At 43.7% G+C, this 21592-nt stretch overlaps 1 protein-coding gene across 4 annotated transcripts in view; it reads left to right on the top strand.

The window, feature by feature from the left end:
• Positions 1–21592, top strand: part of epha3 (eph receptor A3) — a 97976-nt gene that overhangs the window by 13997 nt on the left and 62387 nt on the right. For all 4 annotated transcript variants that reach the window (XM_076747041.1, XM_076747040.1, XM_076747043.1 and 1 more), the window contains exon 3: positions 2704–3364. In XM_076747041.1, coding sequence (XP_076603156.1) covers positions 2704–3364 — 661 coding nt within the window. The remainder of the gene's footprint in view (positions 1–2703; positions 3365–21592) is intronic.

Genomic DNA, 21592 nt, shown 5'->3' with positions numbered 1-21592 from the left:
GGTGCAACTTGTCGTCTTATTGTATCTTATTGTACAGCAGAGACCAGGCTCTGCGCCTACTGGAGCACTTTAGTTAAGATGGTTTTCAGAAAATATAGATGCAGTAAACACATTCTGTCCAATGCTTCAAGTCAGCATTAACTTTTTAAATACCTAACCAAGAAAAATATCTTCCTGTAATCATTAGTAAATGCTTTGAGTGCTTTATGATACAATCCCACACAAATATAAAAGGATAGCAAATGAAGGATAAACATTTCTTTAAACATTTCTGCACTGATATCTTACAGTGAAAACATAATTCCTCAACATTATGTTTTTCTCGAAGCCTTTTTGCTGCTGTTAATTAGTTGCGTATCAATGTGACTTCTAGGAGATATAAGATATGCATGGTTCTATACACACACTTTAACTTTGTGTGGTGGAGTGCAGTCATTGACACGACTGTGGCCTGTTTTCGTTTATTTCTGAACAGACTGTGAACCTGTATATTTCTGCATTGTGTATTTATAGCAGGTAATGTTTCCACTGAGTATTTTTAAGCAACAGCAGTGACGAATCACTGCTGTTGTGCAGCTTTCAGTCCTGGTGGAAAGGCATTTAACCATGACAGGAAACAAATATAAATATGTACATATATATAGATATAAAGCTTGAAGCAGATTAGGATGCCTCCTTTTTATGCTGTTCAAGTAAGTGCATTGTCTTATCAAACACAATGTCACCAGAATCACTAATCATAGTGGCAGATTGTGTCTTCCCTCAGCTTTCTGTTGTGTCAGAGTCTATCATCAAACCTTTCTGCACGTCGCCACCTCATTATTTCTACATATATTCTGAGTCGAGCGATTAAACTCTCGAGTAAAATGAGGTGAAATGTTAAGTTTAGCTTCGCCTCTTTGTATTAAGCCCCACTCGGTTCTGTCTACGTTTCATTGTTATTGTTGGACCTATAGAGAGCTTGGGCTACACTCTGATGAATGAGGTGACGCCAAGGAAGGCATGACGGGGGAGACTAAACACCAATGGAGTCTCTCCCCTCAATTCTCCTCTCACTTTGTCTCTCCCTCCTTTTCCCTATTGCTATTTTTCAGCTCTGTCTCTTTCACTTTCTCTAGTTTTCTTTCCCGCTCCCTCTTTCTTATTCTCTCTCTCTCTCTCTCTCTCTCTCTCTCTCTCTCTCTCTCTCTCTCTCTCTCAGGGGTGTTTCATTAACTTTACTGTGACATGAAAAGCAAGTGGCCATCCTTCAGCCTGAGAGCTCCTTGAACACCAGGCACTCATAGATGTGCTTTACACCCACACACCCGCACACACACCCGCGCACAAAAACATGTAACAGAGAACCGAGACTTTCTTAGCTCGTCATTAATTTCTGTGTTGGGCCTGAAAGCACCTGCTGTGTCCGCCTGCTATGGGACTTTAAACACTTCACATGAGCCTTATGTGAATGTATATGTGTGTGTGTGGGGTTTATGTTTCCATTAATGCTTGTGTGAAAGGAGCGATAATTCAGTTTCCACTTACCCAGAAAGTGTTTCTCTTTTCTCTGTCTCTCTGAAGAAAGCACTCCTCATTCAGACGTACGTCCATTCTGAATTTCAACGGAAAGGAAAAAAAATAGAAAAAGCATCCATTTGCGCATTTAGGCCCATTCATTCTAATGACTGTCATTTTAATCACAATGAGCCCAGTGTTTCAGGTGTTTGCCCATTCATCATCGCTCTGATTCAGTGTTGATTTGCCTGGACAGCGAAGCCAAAGCGCATGATCAATGAGTCTTCCCGCTGTGTTGAATTCAAAAGGAATGACCCCGCTTTCTTTTTTCTCCTCTCCTCCTCATTGCTTTCTCCCAGTGGAGGGAAAATGTAAGATAGACACGAACGTTCCTGGTATACACTCACATCTGTCTATACTTCGTAGCTTCTTTTGTTTCATAGTGGATTCAGCACGTTTTCCTTTAGTAGCCGTAGTACTGTGATGCAAATAACCAAGACTGCAGCTTGAAAGCTCTCACTTGTAGAGAAAAAACATGTTAGTACAAGGGTGGAAAAAAAACACTATAAGATTTTGCTAATATTTAACAGCAATTAAGCAACTTTACACAAATTTAGTGGGACTGAGATGGGAATCACACTTTTCTCTGAGATATTTTCACAGTGCTGTAATCTAGAAAATTTGGCTGAGGCAGCAAGTTTGCTTTTAATTAATCTGAGTAATTTACAAGAGATCTGGTAGTGTGATTTTTCACCCTTAAGTGTTTATTAGATGCTTAGTATTCAGCAAGAGTGACTCTGAATCTAAATAATTCATGTGTAAATGCTTACAGGGTGGAGATAACTTTATTTTTCTCTCTGCTATCTTCCCCTCCTTTCCTCTTTCTTCCTCCTTCTCTGATTCCTACCTCCTCCTTTCCTCTCCCTTCCTCTGCAACTTTCCTCCAATGTCTTTGCCCCTTTTTCTTCTCTTTTGACCCCAAACCTTTCACTGCTATGTCCTTGCTCTCTTTCACCCTTATTTTTCCTCTTATCCTCACATCTCTTTACCTAATAACTGTCTGCTTCTTCCACTGTCCCTCCTTTGCATCCCTCTCTTTTCTCTTTTTCCTTCAAATTGGCCCCATTTTTCCCCTTCCACATGGTTGCTCCTTTTTGCCCCCCTCTGTTTCTCTCTTCCACCTCTCCCTCTCTCCATCTTTTTCAGTGGGAGGAGATCAGTGGGGTGGATGAGCACTACACTCCCATCAGGACCTTCCAGGTCTGCAACGTGATGGAGTACAGCCAGAACAACTGGCTTCGCACCAACTGGATCCCTCGCCAGTCAGCCCAGAAGATCTACGTGGAGCTGAAGTTCACCCTGAGGGACTGCAACTCCATCCCGCTGGTCTTGGGCACCTGCAAGGAGACCTTCAACCTCCTCTACCTGGAGACGGACGACGACCAGGGCAGCCACTTCAGAGAGCACCAGTTCTCGAAGATCGACACCATCGCCGCTGATGAAAGTTTCACCCAAATGGACCTCGGAGATCGCATCCTCAAGCTCAACACCGAGGTGCGCGAGGTGGGTCCCATGACCAAGAAGGGCTTCTACCTGGCGTTCCAGGACGTGGGCGCCTGTGTAGCTTTGGTGTCAGTGAGGGTTTATTTCAAGAAGTGCCCGTACACTGTGAGGAATCTGGCCTCCTTCCCTGATACGGTGCCCATGGACTCCCAGTCGCTGGTGGAGGTCAAAGGCTCGTGTGTCAATCACTCCAAAGAGGAGGAGCCGCCACGAATGTACTGCAGCACAGAGGGGGAGTGGCTCGTGCCTATTGGGAAGTGTCTATGTAACCCGGGGTACGAGGAGAGGAGCAACACCTGCCAAAGTAAGACAGCTCTTCTCTCAGTCACGCTTTTTATTTCACAGCTCTCTCTCTCATGCTTTCTTTGTCATCCTTTCATTCTGTCTGTCGACTGCCTTTCTTCTCATCTAATCCCTCATTTCTCTGATTCACCTATCTTGCAACCTGCAGGCTAAAAAGTTTTTTTTTCTGTCCTTTTTTAAAACACTGTGTGAAAAAGGCTGCAAAGTGTGCAGCCTCAGCAAATCAAAGTGTTCGATGAGAAGACTGTCACACTTCATATCTGTCAGCCCACAAAAAACCTTTAATGTTTGATGCCCAACTTTCATGTACACGTGTGTGTGTGTGTGTGTGTGTGTGTGTGTGTTTGGGTGCGCATGTGGATTCTGTATGATGCCTTCAAAAGAACCCAAGAATCCCAGAATGTTGGGGAATAGTTGTACATGTATATGTTTCCATGCATGTGTGTGATGTATTCTCCAGGTCTTTGAGCTACGGGCTGCAGCGTGCAGTAGTTCAACAGTAATCTTCTCTGTGACACATCATTAGCTATGGGAAGATCTTAACCAGAGTAGCAAGGATGGGACTGATAACGCAGAAGAAAGGAGTGGGCTGGAATGGATGGTGAATAATGGAATAGTTGCGGTGATGGTTGTGGGTGTTGGTGGAGTCATGAGTGGGTAGACACTGGAGTCTGGAGATACTCGATCTCACCCCAAAGTCGCCTTTGGAGGTGGTTGCAAAAGTCGAGGAGTAAGCGTCTGGCCGCCTGACTTTGCCTTTCATTTTCAGTCTGTCTGGACATCATCATCACACATGTTTTGCAGGGAGACTGATTTGAGTTGTTGCCAGTTGGTTATTGGCAAGAAAAATGTCAAAATGATAGAAGTCACTAAAGATTTTTTTGGCTCCCGCTGCACTGGGCTGACACATCGCTCTGTGAAACGCCCCTTACCTGATGGTTTTACAAGCAGATGCAGCTGTGTTCCAGGCAGCTTGTTATTGATTGTAATTGTCCTTTGACTGTCCTTGTTCCCCTTCGTTTCACTTTATTTCACCGCAGCTGCTTTGCCAAAAACATTAAGGACATGTGTCCCCTTTGGGATCGAGCAACCAGTGGGTTCAAAAGTTAAACCTCATAATGAGCCTCTCAACACGTAACATCCCAGCATGATTAAAACTGACAATGTAATGGTTATGAGAGTATGTTTATTTTTTCATAATTTTTCATTTTGCCCTGTATAAAGGATCGCGTATATACATGCAGATAACGAGATAAATGTGCAAAATTCAATATCCAGTGTGTGGCTTCTGTGGTTATTCTAACAGCTTTCATCAATTATAGTTTGCATCTGTATAGCAGCTCATCTAGAGGAACAGCTGCATAATAGTGTCCTTTGTACGTGGTATAAATACATTCAGATTTCACGCAATACATGTAAATACCATGTTCTATAATGTAAAATAACAATTAAAGTAGTATATACTTGCTTACGTCATGCCCCAATGATTTATGATTCTATATATTTTCATCTGGTCTCTCCAAAGAGAAAACTGCTCACAGTAGCTTCGGCAAAAGAGACAGAAGCTCCAGCTCCATGTGCCATGAAACCCCACCTCCTCTTTGTTGTGGCTGTTTGGTTTCTGTGGCCCACGTCGTGCTCCTCTTCTCTCAGTTTCAGTGAGCTCCTCACCCTGCTTAAGCAGCCAGACACAGCATCTATTTGAAAGCAGCAGCCACCTCTGCACTGCGGCTGTTGCTGCGCGACTACTTTAAAGTTGAAACAGTGCTGGAAGTTTGAGGAAGAAAGCAGCCTGTCTTTAGCTGTTTAAGACCCGGTTGTTGGTGTAGGTCTTGGATGCTCCCTCGTTCATCAGCTCTCTCCTCTCTGGAGCCATGCTCAGTGTTAATTAAAGATCAAAGACTGTCTCCCAGGTCAAGCCCCTGCTGTCAGGGCAAAGGGAAGCTCTTTTTCTGGGGCTGTGGACTCCAGACGAGGCTGTCTCACTGTCCAGATGTGAGCAGAAACTTTGCCGCAGCTGTCATATGAAAACCTAATATGTACAGAATGTAAACAGACTGGACAAGATGGAAGATTGAAAGCAAAAAAGAAAAGAATATTACCACGAAAAACAAGGATTAGCATGGAATAGGAATGTGCTACTTAGACACTTCTGAACCTTATTTTTAATTAAAAAAGGGGTGTGAACAACTTTAAAAGCTGGAAGTGTCCCATGTCTACGTGCCATTTCAAAGTCACTTTCCAAATTATAGAATAAATTAACCGGAAAATAAACTTTGTTATCACATTCTATACAAAATGTTTTAATGTTCAATCCACAAATTTTGCCTTTCCTCCCAAATTTGAAAGGACAAAAGTTGTAGATCCGAGAACAGGACATTATGCGGACAAATGGCAGACCCCTGTCCCCCTTCCTACCACCCTCCTTTCACTTCCTGTCTCTCTGTGAATTGTGTGAATGTTTGGATGTATTTGACAATCTCTTATTGGTTTCAGAGAGGTCTAATGGACTCTAATAAGGTCTTATGTTACCCTGGAGTGGGACAGCTGCACCAACAGGCCCCCACAGCCCCCGAGTGCAGGCGTCGGGGGCCCCAGCGCGCAGCTCGCTCCTCAGGCCCTTTGTGTTAACAGATAGATGAGTGCATGGGGTTAGGTCACCCTAAAAGACAGACAGAGAAAAACATGAAAAATATTTACAGTAGTACAGCCAGATAAAACAGATGTCTGATGCTTCTCAACTGTTTACATCACACAGACCAACAAACAGGCTCAAATTAGGCCCCCCAAAACCCACCTGGTCTTATTTTAATGCATTCAGAGAGAGTTTGACACATTCAATAACTGAATACATGTCCCTATATTGCTGTTTAGTGATCTAGTAATTAAACATACATGCTGTCAGGGAGCAGCCTCTCAGCAGACCCTGAGAGAGGTGTTTGCATTGAGTGTTGTTAGCTTTGACTGTTAGCTCTGAGTCAGATGTGGATGGAGAACCTTCAATGAATATTTCATGCTTTGTTTTCTTTGACCAAACTCCTTGAAGCAGCATCTTCCATTTACCCTCTCTTTTGTGTGTGTGTGTATATGCGTGTGTGTGTGTGTGAGAGAGTGAGAGAGAGAGAGAGAGAGAGAGAGAGAGCGAGAGAGAGCAGTTGCCTCTGTTTATATAGACTCTAAAGTGTGTTTAAGGGCTTTAACAGAATACACTCTAGTATTAGACTGTCATTATCTTGCTGGGCTGTGTGTGTGCATATGTGTGTGCGTGTGCGTGTGCATGCGCGTGTGTGTGTGTGTGTGTGTGCGTGCGCGCATAGCCAGAAATGTTTGTGAAAGCGAGGATGTTTTTTCAGTGGCGCCTTCAAACGAACACATGAATTCTGTCTGGCTTTGGCGATGGGACGCCATGTGTGAGCTGCTGTTATGAGAGTGTGTATGAGCATGTGTGTGTGTGTGTGGCCACTGGCTGCAATGTGTCATTACATATTTCACAGGATAGAGTGTATATTACTGTGAGCGTATTTTGATATTTCATCATCCATATCAGGGCAGAACACGTTATCGGATCTTTTGTCGGGGAGAAGCGCGGCGAGGGGACGAGGTTTTTAAGGCTGTACGAGGTGAATGGACGCGTCAGTCATCATCTGGATTACAGTATGTTTTGTGTGCAGGCTTCGGCCTCTCCGCGGAGAATGTGAGGCCAGATCTAATCTCGCTAAGTCAGTCTTTCATCTGTCATTAGAACAGACTGCAGCAGGTGAACTAACTCCTATCTACCATCAGTGTGAAATTCCTGCAACCCTAATTTGATCCTAAAACAGCAAACGGATGTCTGTCTGTCGAGTTTCAGTGCGTGTGTGTGTGTGTGTGTGTGTGTGTGTGTGTGTGTGTGTGTGTGTGTGTGTGCGTTGCAAATGCAAGCAGCTGTTCTGCTGTACATTGAGGAGGGACGCAGGTTTACATTCTTACTGGATTTATCAAGTCACACAATCCTCAAACTTGCGAGCACCATAATGCTTATTGTAATTACACATATACAGTAAATCCACATACACACTCAAAGGGACACATATACTCAAGCCTACTTAAGCCTGAGTCGCTGGTCTTGCCTGCATTGCTCAACATATCTTATTATACATGGAAAAAGAAGGAAAAGCACTTCAAGTTAATGTGTTTAAGTTTTCAGGCGCTGTGAAGTGGAGATTTCTAATAGATTAATTTGCACTGATGATACATGTTCCAAAATGATTCGTTTTTGATGACCGCAGCATTTTCAAATCCTTGTTTACGGCCTCTCCTTCCCTCCCTCCCGCTGGTTGATGGTCTTGGCCGCCGGTTCAAAGCCCGCCGTCCATCTCATGTCGAATGTTTTCTATCACTCTCCACCCTGTCGCTGAAGTGATTTAGCTGCTGCCCTCATGCACTGACATGCTTGGCTTTCAAGCACACGCATTACACATCTTTCATTGACTTTGTCACGCAAACCTACATCGACCTGACCGATGAAATACTCACGCTTAGGTCTCATCCATTCAGCATCCATCATTTTATACATTTTGATTTTAAGCAAAGCTGACTTCGCTGGGGTTGCCAGTGCTGCCAATCCCGCTGAGTCTCTATCTATATTTCATCTCATTGTTTTGGTTTGCTGATCCCGAGGGTTGATGGAAAATGTCGGAGATCCAGGGCGCTTGGAAATGAAATTCATCTAGCATTTAGCTGGCACAAAGAAAGCCACATACTTTTCTCAGGATCAGACCACACCAAAGCTAAAATATCACTAGATTTGATTCAACAAATAAGCCAAAGGACTCCAATGAGATGCCAGTGTTGTTCTGTTTCTGATTGTTTTGGAATCTCTCATTCTCTCCAGTGATCGCAAATCCTTTAATGCTGTTTATTATGAAAGACTTTCATGCTATCCACTTAAATCTTTCATTTTAAGAATACGTTTTACACTTATTCCCATTGTTTCTAAGGGATTAAAGATGGGATTCGTATAACTTCATGTGCAAGATATGTGCCATAAATGTTGTGTTAATTCTTGAGAAGAATAAATCTCAATGCTAACCATTAACCCATTCAGGCCAATTAATGAAAGCAGCAGAGATCCAGCAGTCTCACGGTTCTGCTTACGTTCTGCCTCTTAAGTTTTCTCATCACTCACATTTTTTCTTGCGCTGTGTTTTTTTGTATATTTTCCTACCAGACTGTTGAGGCTGAGTGCTCTGAATTCATGGAGCTATTGGCTCTCCTCTGGTCCCTTGGAAGGACTCTGTTTGTTTGTGTTGGCCATTATATAACTGCCAGGCTCTCCACAAGAACATGTCAGTTCAACACACACACACACACACAAGCACACAAACACACACACACACACTCAACGCCAAAGCCCCTAAATTACAGTGACAGTATTTCTAATCCAGCAACAGGCTAATATAAGTCACAGATTCTTTTCTTGTCTTCTTTTGCCACCGAATGCTTTCTTGCATGTACTGTACGTGTTTTTCTCTCTGTGTGTGTGTGTGTGTGTGTGTGTGTGTGTGTGTGTGTGTGTTGTGGCCTTTATTTATCCACTTCACTGAGTCCCCTGAGCCATTGTTCCCTTTTGCAGCAGCGCCCTGCTGCACATCATATACCAAAGTTGCACACACTCACAATGGGAGCTGCACAGTCTAGCAGAGTGTAACAATAGCCTGTTACTGTCCGCCATTCAGTTACTTGTGGAGGGGCATCTCCACAGCCGTGGTTGAGAACAGGTGTTTCCCAGATACTTCCGCCTCACACGTTTTCAAAAGCACTCCAGACAATCGCATCAATTCATGCTGTCCTGTGTGTGCGCCGTTGTTTGGGTGAATGAAGTGTTATACTGTACATGGCTCTGCTCTAACGCTAGTGTTCCATTGCATCAGTCTCCTCCTCTCTTGTCAGTTTAGTTTAGTGTGGAGGCTTTCTCTGCTGCAGCCTTTTGGCTGTGTGCTGCCTGGCATTTCGCCTTTTTGGAGCTGAAAATGAGAGGAGAGGCTGGATGAAAGGACAAGGCCTGGATTGAGTGCTCCAGTGAGAAAGGTCTTGAATCATGATGTTAACACGACACTATATCAAAATTTGCAGAATGTAAAAATGCTTCCCATATTTTTTTCTCCCTGGAATCTCATCCGGACGGGCAGAGAGGCCTGAGCTTATTTAAAATCAGAATGAGCAAAACAAAGTTTTTCCTGAACAGCTGAGCGCTGTCTCCAGAGAAAGTAGGTAGCAGAGGCTTTTTGGGACTTTCCTTGGGATTTTTTGGATGTTGCATTGGATTTCGCTCTGTTTACCCACTTTTTCTGACTTGTAGGCAACTGTGTTACTGCTTTTAGAAGTGCACCCTCAGTTCCAACGGACCTATCTGTGTTGCGCTGTTTTCATCACTGCCCACATTTTGCGCCCCTCTAGTAATGTTTGACTTTTTGAGGATCTTTTCTAACCTTGATGTGCAAAAAAATCCTGAGCTAATTAAGGCATGCAGAGAAGCCCGCAGCAATCATACTGACTCCCACTCCACAACACAGCAGCCGGGAGGGTAATCTGACTGGAGGGAGGGAAAGAGAGTTCGAAAGACAGAGAGAGAGATAATGAACATACCGTTAATTAGAGACACCATTCAGCTGTATTCCAAAAGCGGGAATTTCTCTCGCAGCAAGGAAACTCTGCAGTAATGTTGTATATGCTCATGTATACTTATGGTGTGTTCGCATCTCTGTGTGAGAGAGAGCACCCTCATGCAAAAGACAGAAAGACAAAGTGGAGAGAGAGAGAGCACGTTCGTATGCTCATCCATTGCTGTACACGCAGATTGAAATACTGCATGAGCATATGTCTGTTTGTGTCTCAGACCCTCTTAAATCAATGTCTACTTCTTTATCTTTGCCTGCACTCATATAGTATACTGATGCGGTGTGTGTGTGTGTGTGTGTGTGTGTGTGAGAGTGAGTGTGTTTCTGGCGTGCAGGGGCCAAAGAGGAGGCTGTAGCCAAAGATGCAGGAAAGGTTTGCTCATTCGGGGTATTATGGCCTGTTTGCTTTTCTCTTTATGGGCCTTCCAGTGCAGGCTGGGGGTGGCGGGTAAGCCCGTCACCCCGGGGCCCTGGTGCTGTTTGGACTTCAAAGCTGTTGGTAACCACAGGCTCAGGAATTCAACTTAACGCACACAGACAAACGCACCCAAATGCGCGCACACACACAACCAGGCTTGAAACAGAAATGGAAGGATAGATAGATGGGGTGTTTATTTGTCGGAGAGGCCCCTGTCAGTTGACAAGACCACTTCACAGTGGTCGGTCTTTGTGTGTGTGTGTGTGTGTGTGTGTGTGTGTGTGTGTGTGTGTGTGTGTGTGTGTCTGTGTGTCTGTCTGTCTGTCTGTCTGTCTGTCTGTCTGTCTGTGTATGCATGTATGGGTTTGTGTGTCCACTGTACACACAGACATGGTGTGCATGCAACATATGTGCACACAAAAAATAAGAAGAAGGACACACATATAGAATTTCTCTGCATATGTGGATACGAATGTCTGTGTGCTTCTGTGCATTTGCTCATGCAGCCGATTGGTGTGGATTAACACTGATGGACGATCACTGCAGGACTCCTGACAATACTAGTGTGTAATGTTTGTGTGTGTGTGTGAACGTGTGTGCGAGCATGTGAGTTGGTACCCAGGCAAGGACAGAGGGATGGACACTGCAGGGAAACATCCTGCTTGACAGACACAGTGGATGTTTGGATACACATGTAATGCAACAGGGGAGGGAAATGAGGGAGCGGAACAGGGGAGTCACTCCATCATTCCTGATAGATGAGAGGGAGCAAGCTGTAGAAGGAGGTGGAAGAGGGAGGAGGTGGGGAGAGGTGAAGGCAAGAGAGAAAGAAAGCGAGCTGTCACTGGGATACAGACCCCCGCTGAAAACTCTCTGGCACAGAATGCTTGTTTTGTGATTTGTGACGATACTGCTATCAATTCAGCATCCGCAGAGGCTGCCATGTCTGCTTCTTTCATTCATTTATATATGTTTTCAGCATTGCTCCACTAATTCTTTCGTGCATTCCTCTCAAATGTAAGTTGGCTGATAAAAAAGTTTTCCACCACAGCTTGACACACTCAGGTCACACGATAAAGGAGTGACATATGTCAACACGAGAGCTTATCCCACTCAGTTTTCTGTGTATTTAGCATACAAACAGATGAAACATCACAAAAGTCCCTTTGAATAATTGATTATATAAACACTATTTGTGGGGCGAACACTATGTAGCTTCATCATTTTTTTTTTTTTTTTCCATTATCATTTTTGTTGTTTTAATTACTTCCAGGGACTCTGGCCCTCATCTACAGCATCAGCAGCAGCTCATTTGCATTTAACCTTTTTTTTTTTCGGCTCACGTTCTGTTACCTGTTATCAGTGTTTCCCTTCACAGCTCTCCATCTTTTATCATGTTTTGTCCACCATCAGCAGGGGCTGGATTTTAAATGACTGCACAAAAGGCAAATTAGACTGCCACAGAATGCATATCCTCAGATGCTGTCAAAGAGCCTTATCATAATATTACTCTCCCCCAGACTACTACTACAAGCATTGGATATTCAATGTGAGCTTATATCACATCCTGCATCTAACTCATGAATAAAATAGGCCTATTACTGTAAATCTATCGCGTGTGATGTCTGCTGTCCTTGGTGCTGAAGATGCCCTCAACCTCAGACACATCCGCGGGCTTCGGCTGTCAAGTATCTCACTTATCTCAGCACGTCCTGTAGGCATGTATAGTGACACTGTGAGTAGATGTCAGGAGAATCGTCTCATTGTACAGCCGCGATGCGTTCAGTGACGAGACGCCGCTGAGTGTCATTTTGGTTTTGAAAAACACAAGCGTCACCACACAAATGTCTGTCTTCCGGCAGCTGTCTGATCTCGCTGTGCCGCTGCATCACAGATGTCAGGATAATAACCTTTCTGTCTCAGCAAACACTGCACTCTTTAATGACAGCCAAGCAAAGGCAGCAGTGTCTGTTTTAGCACTTTGGAGAGGAAGGGCACAGCATGGAAATCTAACGGTAATTCCGCATAAGGCCTCAGCCAGTTACCGTAAAGACGGCAAGCATTGATGTAGTGACACGTTAGAGCTGATGCACTTATCTGTCAGAGAACTCCAGAAATCTCACAGTCACAGTGTTTTTGATCTATTCACTTTCCTCACTGACAGCACTTACGCTGCTCTCCCGTGCTAAATTATGTGACACATTAATAGCACACGTTCAGATCCAAGCAGTCATCCACCAAGTTAACATGCTGAGATATGGACCTGGTGCCAGATGAAGGCTAGGTTGGATTTTTCATGCACTTCTCAAAAGGTTTCGGAAGTCTTTTATCCTTTTATTTTCGATTTCTATTTCTAACATGATGTTAGTGATGAGGCACCTAACACCGAGCTTCCATATGCAAAGCGTCTTAGCTCCATCCTCCGCGTGGCTGCAAACCAGATGTGTGTCAGACATTTGTGCTTCTACCATTGTAAGTGGGTTACATGGATAAATAGTTCCTTTTTTTTGTCTATTTTCTTTGCATTCATTCTTGATGTACAATCCAGAGGCTGCACAGGGAGTTTTATTTGGAAAATTTACCAGATTCACGACAGCGTCCCTTTCTCTGACTTCCTGTCTGGCTTGATTTCCATTGTGCAGATTGAGGCGACGTCCATCAAAAATACACTTCTGAAATGTAGACGCTACAAGCTGGTTGAATTGCACGCATTGTCTAGAATTGCAGTGATCACCTCCTTTGAATGCATCCCGAATGGAAAGAGGACGTTACAGCTTGTTTTGATCTACTAGCAGCCCACTAATGATCTGACCTGGTCAGTAATGTTCAGGCATGTAAGGACATGCAAGATCTGCAATTCATCAGCATTATTTATTCCATTTCACCCCACCCTGATCCATGGATTTATGTATATATAACTTTGGGTTTTGTGTGTTTTCTATCCACATTACGGTCATAGATCTCAGTAAGACCTTGAGCGAAAAAAGGCTGAGAGCTGATCTCACTCAGCTGATCCGAGGTTTACCCTCAGCTGCTTTGTATTTTTGAATATGATTATTTCCTCTCACCTGTGTCTGCTTGTGAGTGTTTGACCTTGCTATGGTAACCTTGCTGTTTTTATTGTTTGTGTCTTCCATCTTAATCAGGCCTGCAGGAAGTGAGGCTTCAGAGCTCCTCTGGGATCTGCGTGTGATTGTGTGTGTGTGTGTGAGAGAGAGAGAGAGAGAGAGTATAAGTGCAGGGTATAAGTGTGAGAGACGTGTCTGTCAATATATACAGGTCATTAGTAAACCAGAAGTGAGCAGAGGTGAGGAAAGGAAGACAAAGTGCTTACCACAGCAGGAGCCGCTTCTCACTGACACACACACACACATTCTGACGCTCCAGTTAAAATATGCTTTAACTTCTTCTGTGAATTCATTTATGTTTGTCAAACCAATCCTTCATTGACCTGTCGTACATTCAAAAGTCCTCCCGTCTGCATTTATCCATGAAGACATCAATTTCCAGAGTTTCCAGGGTGTATCTACATTCTGCTGTGTCGCAGCCTTGGGATGGACTCGCTGCCTGTCAACACTGCTCGTCTTTCTGACCCAGAGCAGGCTGGAGTGGATCAAAGGAACCTGGTCAGAGGCGAGTTTAAAAAAATTTCAAGGATTGGAATGAAAGGCTGCAAAAATGCTTCAGTTGAGTTTTCAGGTCCAGTTACAGGTCCTAAGGTTGTCAAATTTCTTATTGCACTCTTTTCATGCACACTATGCCTGAGCTTCCCGAGGTGTGCTGTAGGAAACACAGTATGGGGCACTGCGGCTGTTCCAATCTATTTGGACTTGATATGGTGAAAGCAGTGTGTTTGGCATTGGTTGTAATATTCATTTAACATGATATCAAGAGCAAAGGTCTGGACTTTGCAGTTTAATTGTGGGTGTGATGAAGGCAATCATCTGCAAGGATGAGGCCATAGCTTTCTACAGGAAAGCTCCTCTCTGCTGAATCACTGCTACCTGGGCTTTGTTCACAAGTTTGGGTCAAAGGGATAACGTAAGCACCTGTTTGTTCCGGCGGCTATATTTGGCGGCCATTGTAAAGAGAGCCAGAAAGCCACTACAGGTCAATGTTTGTTGTGACCTTCAAATAAGACCTCAGCCGCCAGCGTAAACTTGAGCAGTAAGTGACCTTTCCTTTTGTGGTCACTCTCAGCAGCGGTGCTCCACAAAGAGAACTTCGGGGTAAAGATGTCTCATAGACTGTGCAGAACATTAAGCAATCCAAAGTGAGAGGACTCCATTCACTCGTTGCTAAAACACACACACGTTAGCACACAAAAATTAAAGTAACTCATCTCAAGAGAGCTTATTTCTCAGCTTGTGCCCCTGTGAAAGAGTCACTGACGTCCCAGACAGCCCTGCCTCTCTGAAGTGATCCATAGACTCAGACTACATGCATCCTTGACTCCCCCGACTCCCACATTTGATAGAGATAAAGGAAAAGGTCCCTGCACTCATTTATTGCACACTCTAGCCATCCCTATCCGCCCGCACGAGGGAGAGTGGTGACATTTTACCTTCGGCCACGGCGGTTGACTTAGAAATGGTGTCAGATGGAATGACATGCCCTCTGGTGTGTATGTGTGTGAATGCATGCATCTGTGGGAGAGGAGGGGTCGTTTGCGTGTGAGATATGTACGGCTGTTGTGTATGCATATGAGTGTGTGTCACTTTGCGTGTGCTGATTAAAGGCGGTCAGGCCTCAGCGATCACGCCCTTAGCTGTCCCTGCACTCTGAATGCCAAGCACAACAGAGCATGCCCAGAGCAGCCGAGCGTGGAGACTGCAGAGCTAGACCACACCGGACACCCTTAAAGGCCCACAGCTGTGTGTATGTGTGTGTATGTTTTCCCACTTTTGTGTTCGCCTTTATGTTCTTCACTGACCGAACTGTCTAGATAAGAACCATTTGAACTTAATAGGCTAGTTTTTATCTCCCAATACCAATTTCCAGCATCCGACAAAACACTGCGAAGAATGTGTGTGCATGAGAGTTTATGGACTGCTTCAAGTGCTTCCACCAGCGATGGTCAAACAAACTGCTTTAAGTCGTTCATGTCGCTCGGACACAGTTTCTGCAACTCAAAGAATGCTGGTTCTGCATGTGAAATATGAAGAAAAATACAAATTACATGAGATTTAGACGATTAGATAAGTAGCAAATATATGCTGCATGCATAGCAAATAATAGCACTGAGCTAAACGTGCATGTACATGACAGATATTTTGGCCATATCTCGTGCAAGGAATGAAAATCTATATTGAAGGAATATCAAACACATGTCCAGATCCTTCAAACTTTATGAATCAATAATCATATATCTAAATGAATGCTGATGTGCAAAACATGAACTTTGCATATGGCTGCGTTGCTGATGTCTTTCTCTCACATACACACACGAGTTGTTTTCGAGTGTTTTTTATCATGCTTTACCATCAGTAACATTCACACCTGCCTTAGTTCATTACATTTAATTAACAATGCATGTTATTGTGCCTGCATTGTAATCTGCTGCTCCTGATCTGACTTTTTTAAAACAATATTGGACCCCTGAGTTCCCCCTCAGATTTCCATCCCATCAGCTGAATGCTAAAGTAAATATGATTTGTTTTCCTCAGAGACTGCTGAGTCTCTGTGGTGGAGTTAAAGGAAATGGGTGTGAAACAAAGTTAGAACGTTAGCTGTGATAATGGCTCATGATATCAATGAGTTGCTGCTGGCGCTCAAGCCAAGCAGCTCAGTATTTTAAGTTAGCCCCACAGTCTAAGCCCCTTGGCATCGCCTTTAACAACACAAGCACTGTGTGTCAACAAGTGTTTGTGCTGCCAAAAATGTTTAATGCTGCTGCTCTCAACCTAGAGGCCTCTCTCGCTCTGTCTTTGTCTAAGTCTGTCCTCTCGAAGAGGCTGGAATAAAGTGTCACTTATACCAGGACAAAGGATGCAACCTTTAAAGGTTGAGGGATACTGCAGAGATGAGCACTGACCTTTCTTACAGATTACACACATTCGCTCGCTCACACACACACACGCGCACAAATACTGTATGCATGGAAGGTTAGAGGCTCGGTGAAGATGAGCAGAGAAAAATGGCAGACAGCAGTGTCCAACAAGATTACTGTACTCATCATCCACAGATTTCCCCACCTCCTCCGATTCATTTCCCTTCATCTTTCCCTGTTCAAACGGATGGCACCAGGCATTTGTCAAGGTGAAGGTAGCTCGGCCCACGCCTTGCGATACAACCGACCAATTTTTCCATTTCTTCCGCTCTGCTAGTCTTTTGCTATTAAGTGTTCAATTTCAGCACCTGCAGGCGATGCCAAAGTGCAAAGCCTCAAGGAATGTTAGAGAAATCTCACTGATTAATGCAAGGCCTCTGCACTGGCTCCTGCCTGATTCCCTGCCTTTCTGGTTCGCTTTGTACTGCTGTTGGTGCTTTATTGATGGGAGCGGAGGTTGATTCTGGCCGTTCACAAAAACCTGGATATCCACCTCTGATATGATATGATATGATATGATATAGATTTTTTATGTATCACACACAAAAGACAGGAAAGCAGTCAGATTTAATCCGAATTACCTGGAGTGTGACATTTTGATCAGATTCTGCAAAAGCATGCAGAATTTAGTGTCCTATCACCTCAATGCTGTTACAGAAACTCTCCAAACCTGCAGATATCAGGGACGCACTGGTAAATTCTGCTAACATTTGATGAATATCACCATTCAAGATCAAGTAAAGACCACAGTTTCGTCAGTTGTGTTAAATCTAATGAGAATTTTGACAATGAATTAAAGGTTACTCAGTGGAACGAGAGCTCCTGATTAAGAGGCCTCATGTACACCACTGTGTGTGTGTGTGTGTGTGTGTGTGTGTGTGTGTGTGTGTGTGTGTGTATGTGTGTGTGTGGAGGGGCGTGGGGGTTGGCGATGACAGCTCAGTGCCAGGGGTAATTGAGGTGTGTGTAGTATTGATGAGACCCCAGCTCTAATGAGCTTTAGCCAATTAATCCATCGATTTACATGTAAATGGCTCCTGAAAGGTTACTGGCTGTGGCTGCCATCTGCATGCACTTACCATGCTAATGTCATGCTGAGTGACACATACACTCTCAGTGCACATGCAGAAATTTAGGGCTTAAGAGACAGAAAGACTGGGAGAGGGAGATGTGACTGCTTGATCGCTGATAGATTGCACTGCATCCCATTATCAGCAAAATAAGGTGTTAATTACAGTGCCATACATTTACCGTGGGTGTGCACACCTTTTAATTATGAAGCAAACATCTTTCATCTCTTGTGTCAATCTCCCCCGACATCTCAACACTTCAACGCATCTGAGGTTTCTTTGTCTGTGCATTTTAGTTTTTAACTTTATTGTTGATTTTAAAGATACATTTCAGTGTCAGCATATTCTACATATTTTTTTTTTTTTTTTTTACCCCTTTTAATTACTTGTGTATTTGTTGAGAAGTGGACACTTGATTCCACATCTTAAGGAATATTTAAAGCTTGTGGAAGTCAGTCTACATAAGTCCAGGAACTGATAGAAATGATGTCTTCGGGTCTGTCAAATAGCTGGAGAGTTGTTCAGTGCAGTGCATTCTAATTTTGCAGTAATTAGTCTTTCTCTCTGTATGAATGTTAAGTTCTCTTCCGAGTGTGAGGATGCCGCAGTGAACAATGGCTCATTCTGGGATGCAGACAAATGGGCTCTGTGAAGTCTTTCACCTAAAACAATGCAATAGCGCAGAGTTCTGCTTTCAGCCAGCTAACTGACTGGGGTTCAGTGTTAATTACCAGTGTCTTCAGCTTAACTGAGATACTCAGCAAATTGTCCCCAGGTGGGGAAAGAATAGGCTATCTTCATTTCTCATAGCTGCAGTTGAGCTAATTATGATGGTGTATGTGTGTGTGTGTGTGTGTGTGTGTGTGTGTGTGTGTGTGTGTGTGTGTGTGTGCTTGGAAAGCATTTTTGGTGCATCGCTGGTCCAGCCTGCATGTCTGTGTGTATGTTCATGCGTATCTGTTTAAAAGGTGTGTGTGAATCTGGTGCTTCAAAGAGCTTTGTTAGCTTTCTCTACTTTGACTACTTTGTATGTGTGTGCGTGTTTGTACTTTCACGCAAGATCAGACAAGAATTGGCACATGCTAAAACATGCAACTTCCAAAGCCAACAGTTCTGTTAAGTGAGATGTGCTGCGTTATAATGATGCCATCTATCACTCCCTTCATCTCTCCATTCCTTCATCCTCTAAGTCCTCCATCACCGTCTCTGTGGCCTCATTAATTTAGCCTGGACTATTTATGGGCCTATAAAAACAATAAGGAAAGAGAAGAAGGGTTTTACTGGCACGACATACGTTTCCAGTGCATGGGAAAGATGAGGAAGCCTGTTGAGTTAGATGGAGCGTACCGCATCACTTTCAGTTAATTGCACTAGATTCTTAACATATGTTCAACACTGGAAGATGTGTTCATATATGCAGTTTTTTTTTGGGGGGGGGACATATCACAGGTAGTCTGTTCAGTGATTCGGAACGTAAGTGAAAATTAAGCCTATTTATTCCTGCTTGTTCGGACTGGAACAGACCAAAATGAAATGCTTGTGCTATCAAAGGTGATATGAATTTAAATAGGTAATAGATCATATTCTTGTTTTTTTGTAATTGTGTAATTGTGTAATTGTCATTTTTGAAAATTGACTGTATAAAATAAAGATAAAACCTGCCTTCAAAACATTCTGGCAGTCCAGCAAATGTATTAAATCCTTGAAAATGTTGTGACCAGTGAACTAGTTGGTCATTTTTGATTAAACCTGTTATATTTATTATTAATTTACATACCTAACGTTCCAGTGGCTGATAGTGGCTATGTCATATTCAGCTTTGTCACAAGTTTGACTACAGGCTGTCAATAGAAGTCTATCAGACTCCACTGCAGGTTGAAAAATTACTCTAAAGAGCAGATTAAGGCTCAATATTACAACAGCCTTTGTAACAGTCAAAGCGTTTATCGTCATATGTAAAGTATGTGCACAGTCGAATTCTTTGAATGAAATTTATTGTTATCATGCTATTCGATGTACTGTTATAGTTGAGTTGTCTGTTGGACTGTCCCTCCCTCCCTGTGTTGAGGTTCAGGGAGTTCAGACCGCGAGACCTTTGACAGCCTCTTGTAACCTGTGGCTGCTGTCAATGGAGAGTATGTAACACACACTATAGACTGGTCTATATGGGGTTGTAACATGCTCCTTTTGGCTCTTTTGAGGCTTAAGACATGGGGACACACAAAGCTGCATGGAGCTCAAGGTCCCCTTCAGCGGGAGGCCACTGACACATACTGATGTCCAATGCAATGGAAGGCTGGCTCCTCTGTGTTTGAGAGAAAATGAGATATGGGGGTGAGATACAGAAGTTGGTTCGTAGTGGTGCATCTAAGGGTTTTAGCTGCAAGTGAGGTTAAGTGTTCAACTGTTGCTGTTTTTTTGGGGGGGTTTTTTTTTTTTTTTTTGTAGTTTTCAAGGTAGACCAGAGAGCATCATCATGACAAAGAGAAATTTTTTATACAATGTACACAAAACAAGTCAGTCATCTAAAATGAGAGATAGGTCAAGTGTGCATATACATGCTTAATGAGCTCTGCAGAGTCTGTATTGTGAACTCTGCACAGCTTTCATGTGTTTGCATACATGTAACTGCGCCATGTTCTGCATGTGCCTGCAATGAGGAGCTTTCACCAGGTTTCTTTTTAATGATGGACTGTTCTGGGTGGCTGTTATTGGGGAGAGTGGGGGTTATCACCCTGCTGCAGAGTGAAATACCATGTGTGCGCCCAGCGGGAGAACATTCCTGCTGGCCCCATGATTTCCTCAGGTCATTCATGCAGTCCTCATCCCCACTGTAATGGCATTGTCCTGGGGCTCAGCCACCCCACCAGGCCCCCCACGCTTCAGCCTTTGGCCTCCCTGACAGCACTGCCCTTCAGCTGCCTGTCAACCACACCAAGCCTGGGGTGGTTGATGGGAGAGTGGGAGGGGTCGAGAGGATGAGGCCTGGGCTGGGGCTAATGCTACATTCAGGTCGTTTGGAAACGATTGTGAAAACGATAGAAACGCTTTATGGATACAGTAAATATGACGTTCATCAGCGTCTGATGAAAGCGGAATTTCTTTACTATGATGTGTGCAGCGCAATTCATAAACCGTCTGCCTTATATTCAGTAGATGCTAAAGATGAAAAATTTACATAGACCCTGGTGGCAGAGAAAAGATGTACTCAGTGGCATTCAAGCATGAAATGTGTTGATTGGAATTTCCATCAGTTGTGTTGAACAGGACTTCTCTTTTGAGGGTCTGCATGCTTTTCACACCTGGAGAGCTGAGAGCGTGTTTTAGGATTCGCAGCGCCTGCCACCGAGAGATGGACTACATTTCTGTCTCGGCTTTGCATGGACTTTCTATAGTAAAGTGGCAGTCGCATAACAAAACATCACCTCCTTCTAGCATCTGCTGCGCTAACTGAGCACATCGCCTGTTTTCGTCTGCTTTAGTTTGTTATACGGTAGAGATACATGGATGAGGCCGTGCGAACCAAGCAGAGAGAAACAGTCGCCAGTGCATTGAAAACGGTGAATCTGCTGCATTGATGGAAGTAGACGTATGGAATGAATGCAGAGGAGGAGGGACGGCATCTGCCGCTACTTATGAATTCAACAAAGAGTATGCAACTCAAAGCTCCTCTCTCTTTTTCCTGCTTTCTCTCTGCATTCTCTGTATGTAAAAAGGGCTGTTCATCATTATTCAAGGACAGAGCTGATTAAAGGTGATTAAGCCCTGCCCATCCATCACTCTCGCCTTTCAGCCTGTCACTGGCCCCACAGTATTAAGGGGGACACCAGTGCGTGTGTGTGTGTGTGTGTGTGGGTGTGAGAAACTGTGAGACTGTCTTTCCAGCTTTATTTTTTTCCAAATACTCGCCATTACCTTAATTGCAAATAATTTCTCAAATAGAAAGAAACAATATACTTATCTCCTTAATAATGCCCCTTAATTCTAAAATAATACACATAAGATCGTGGATTGTGGTTTGAATTAAATGGGC

Source organism: Chaetodon auriga, chromosome 13 (assembly GCF_051107435.1).
Source record: "Chaetodon auriga isolate fChaAug3 chromosome 13, fChaAug3.hap1, whole genome shotgun sequence".
NCBI classification, from domain to species: domain Eukaryota; kingdom Metazoa; phylum Chordata; class Actinopteri; order Chaetodontiformes; family Chaetodontidae; genus Chaetodon; species Chaetodon auriga.
This window is presented reverse-complemented; position numbering and strand designations above follow the sequence as displayed.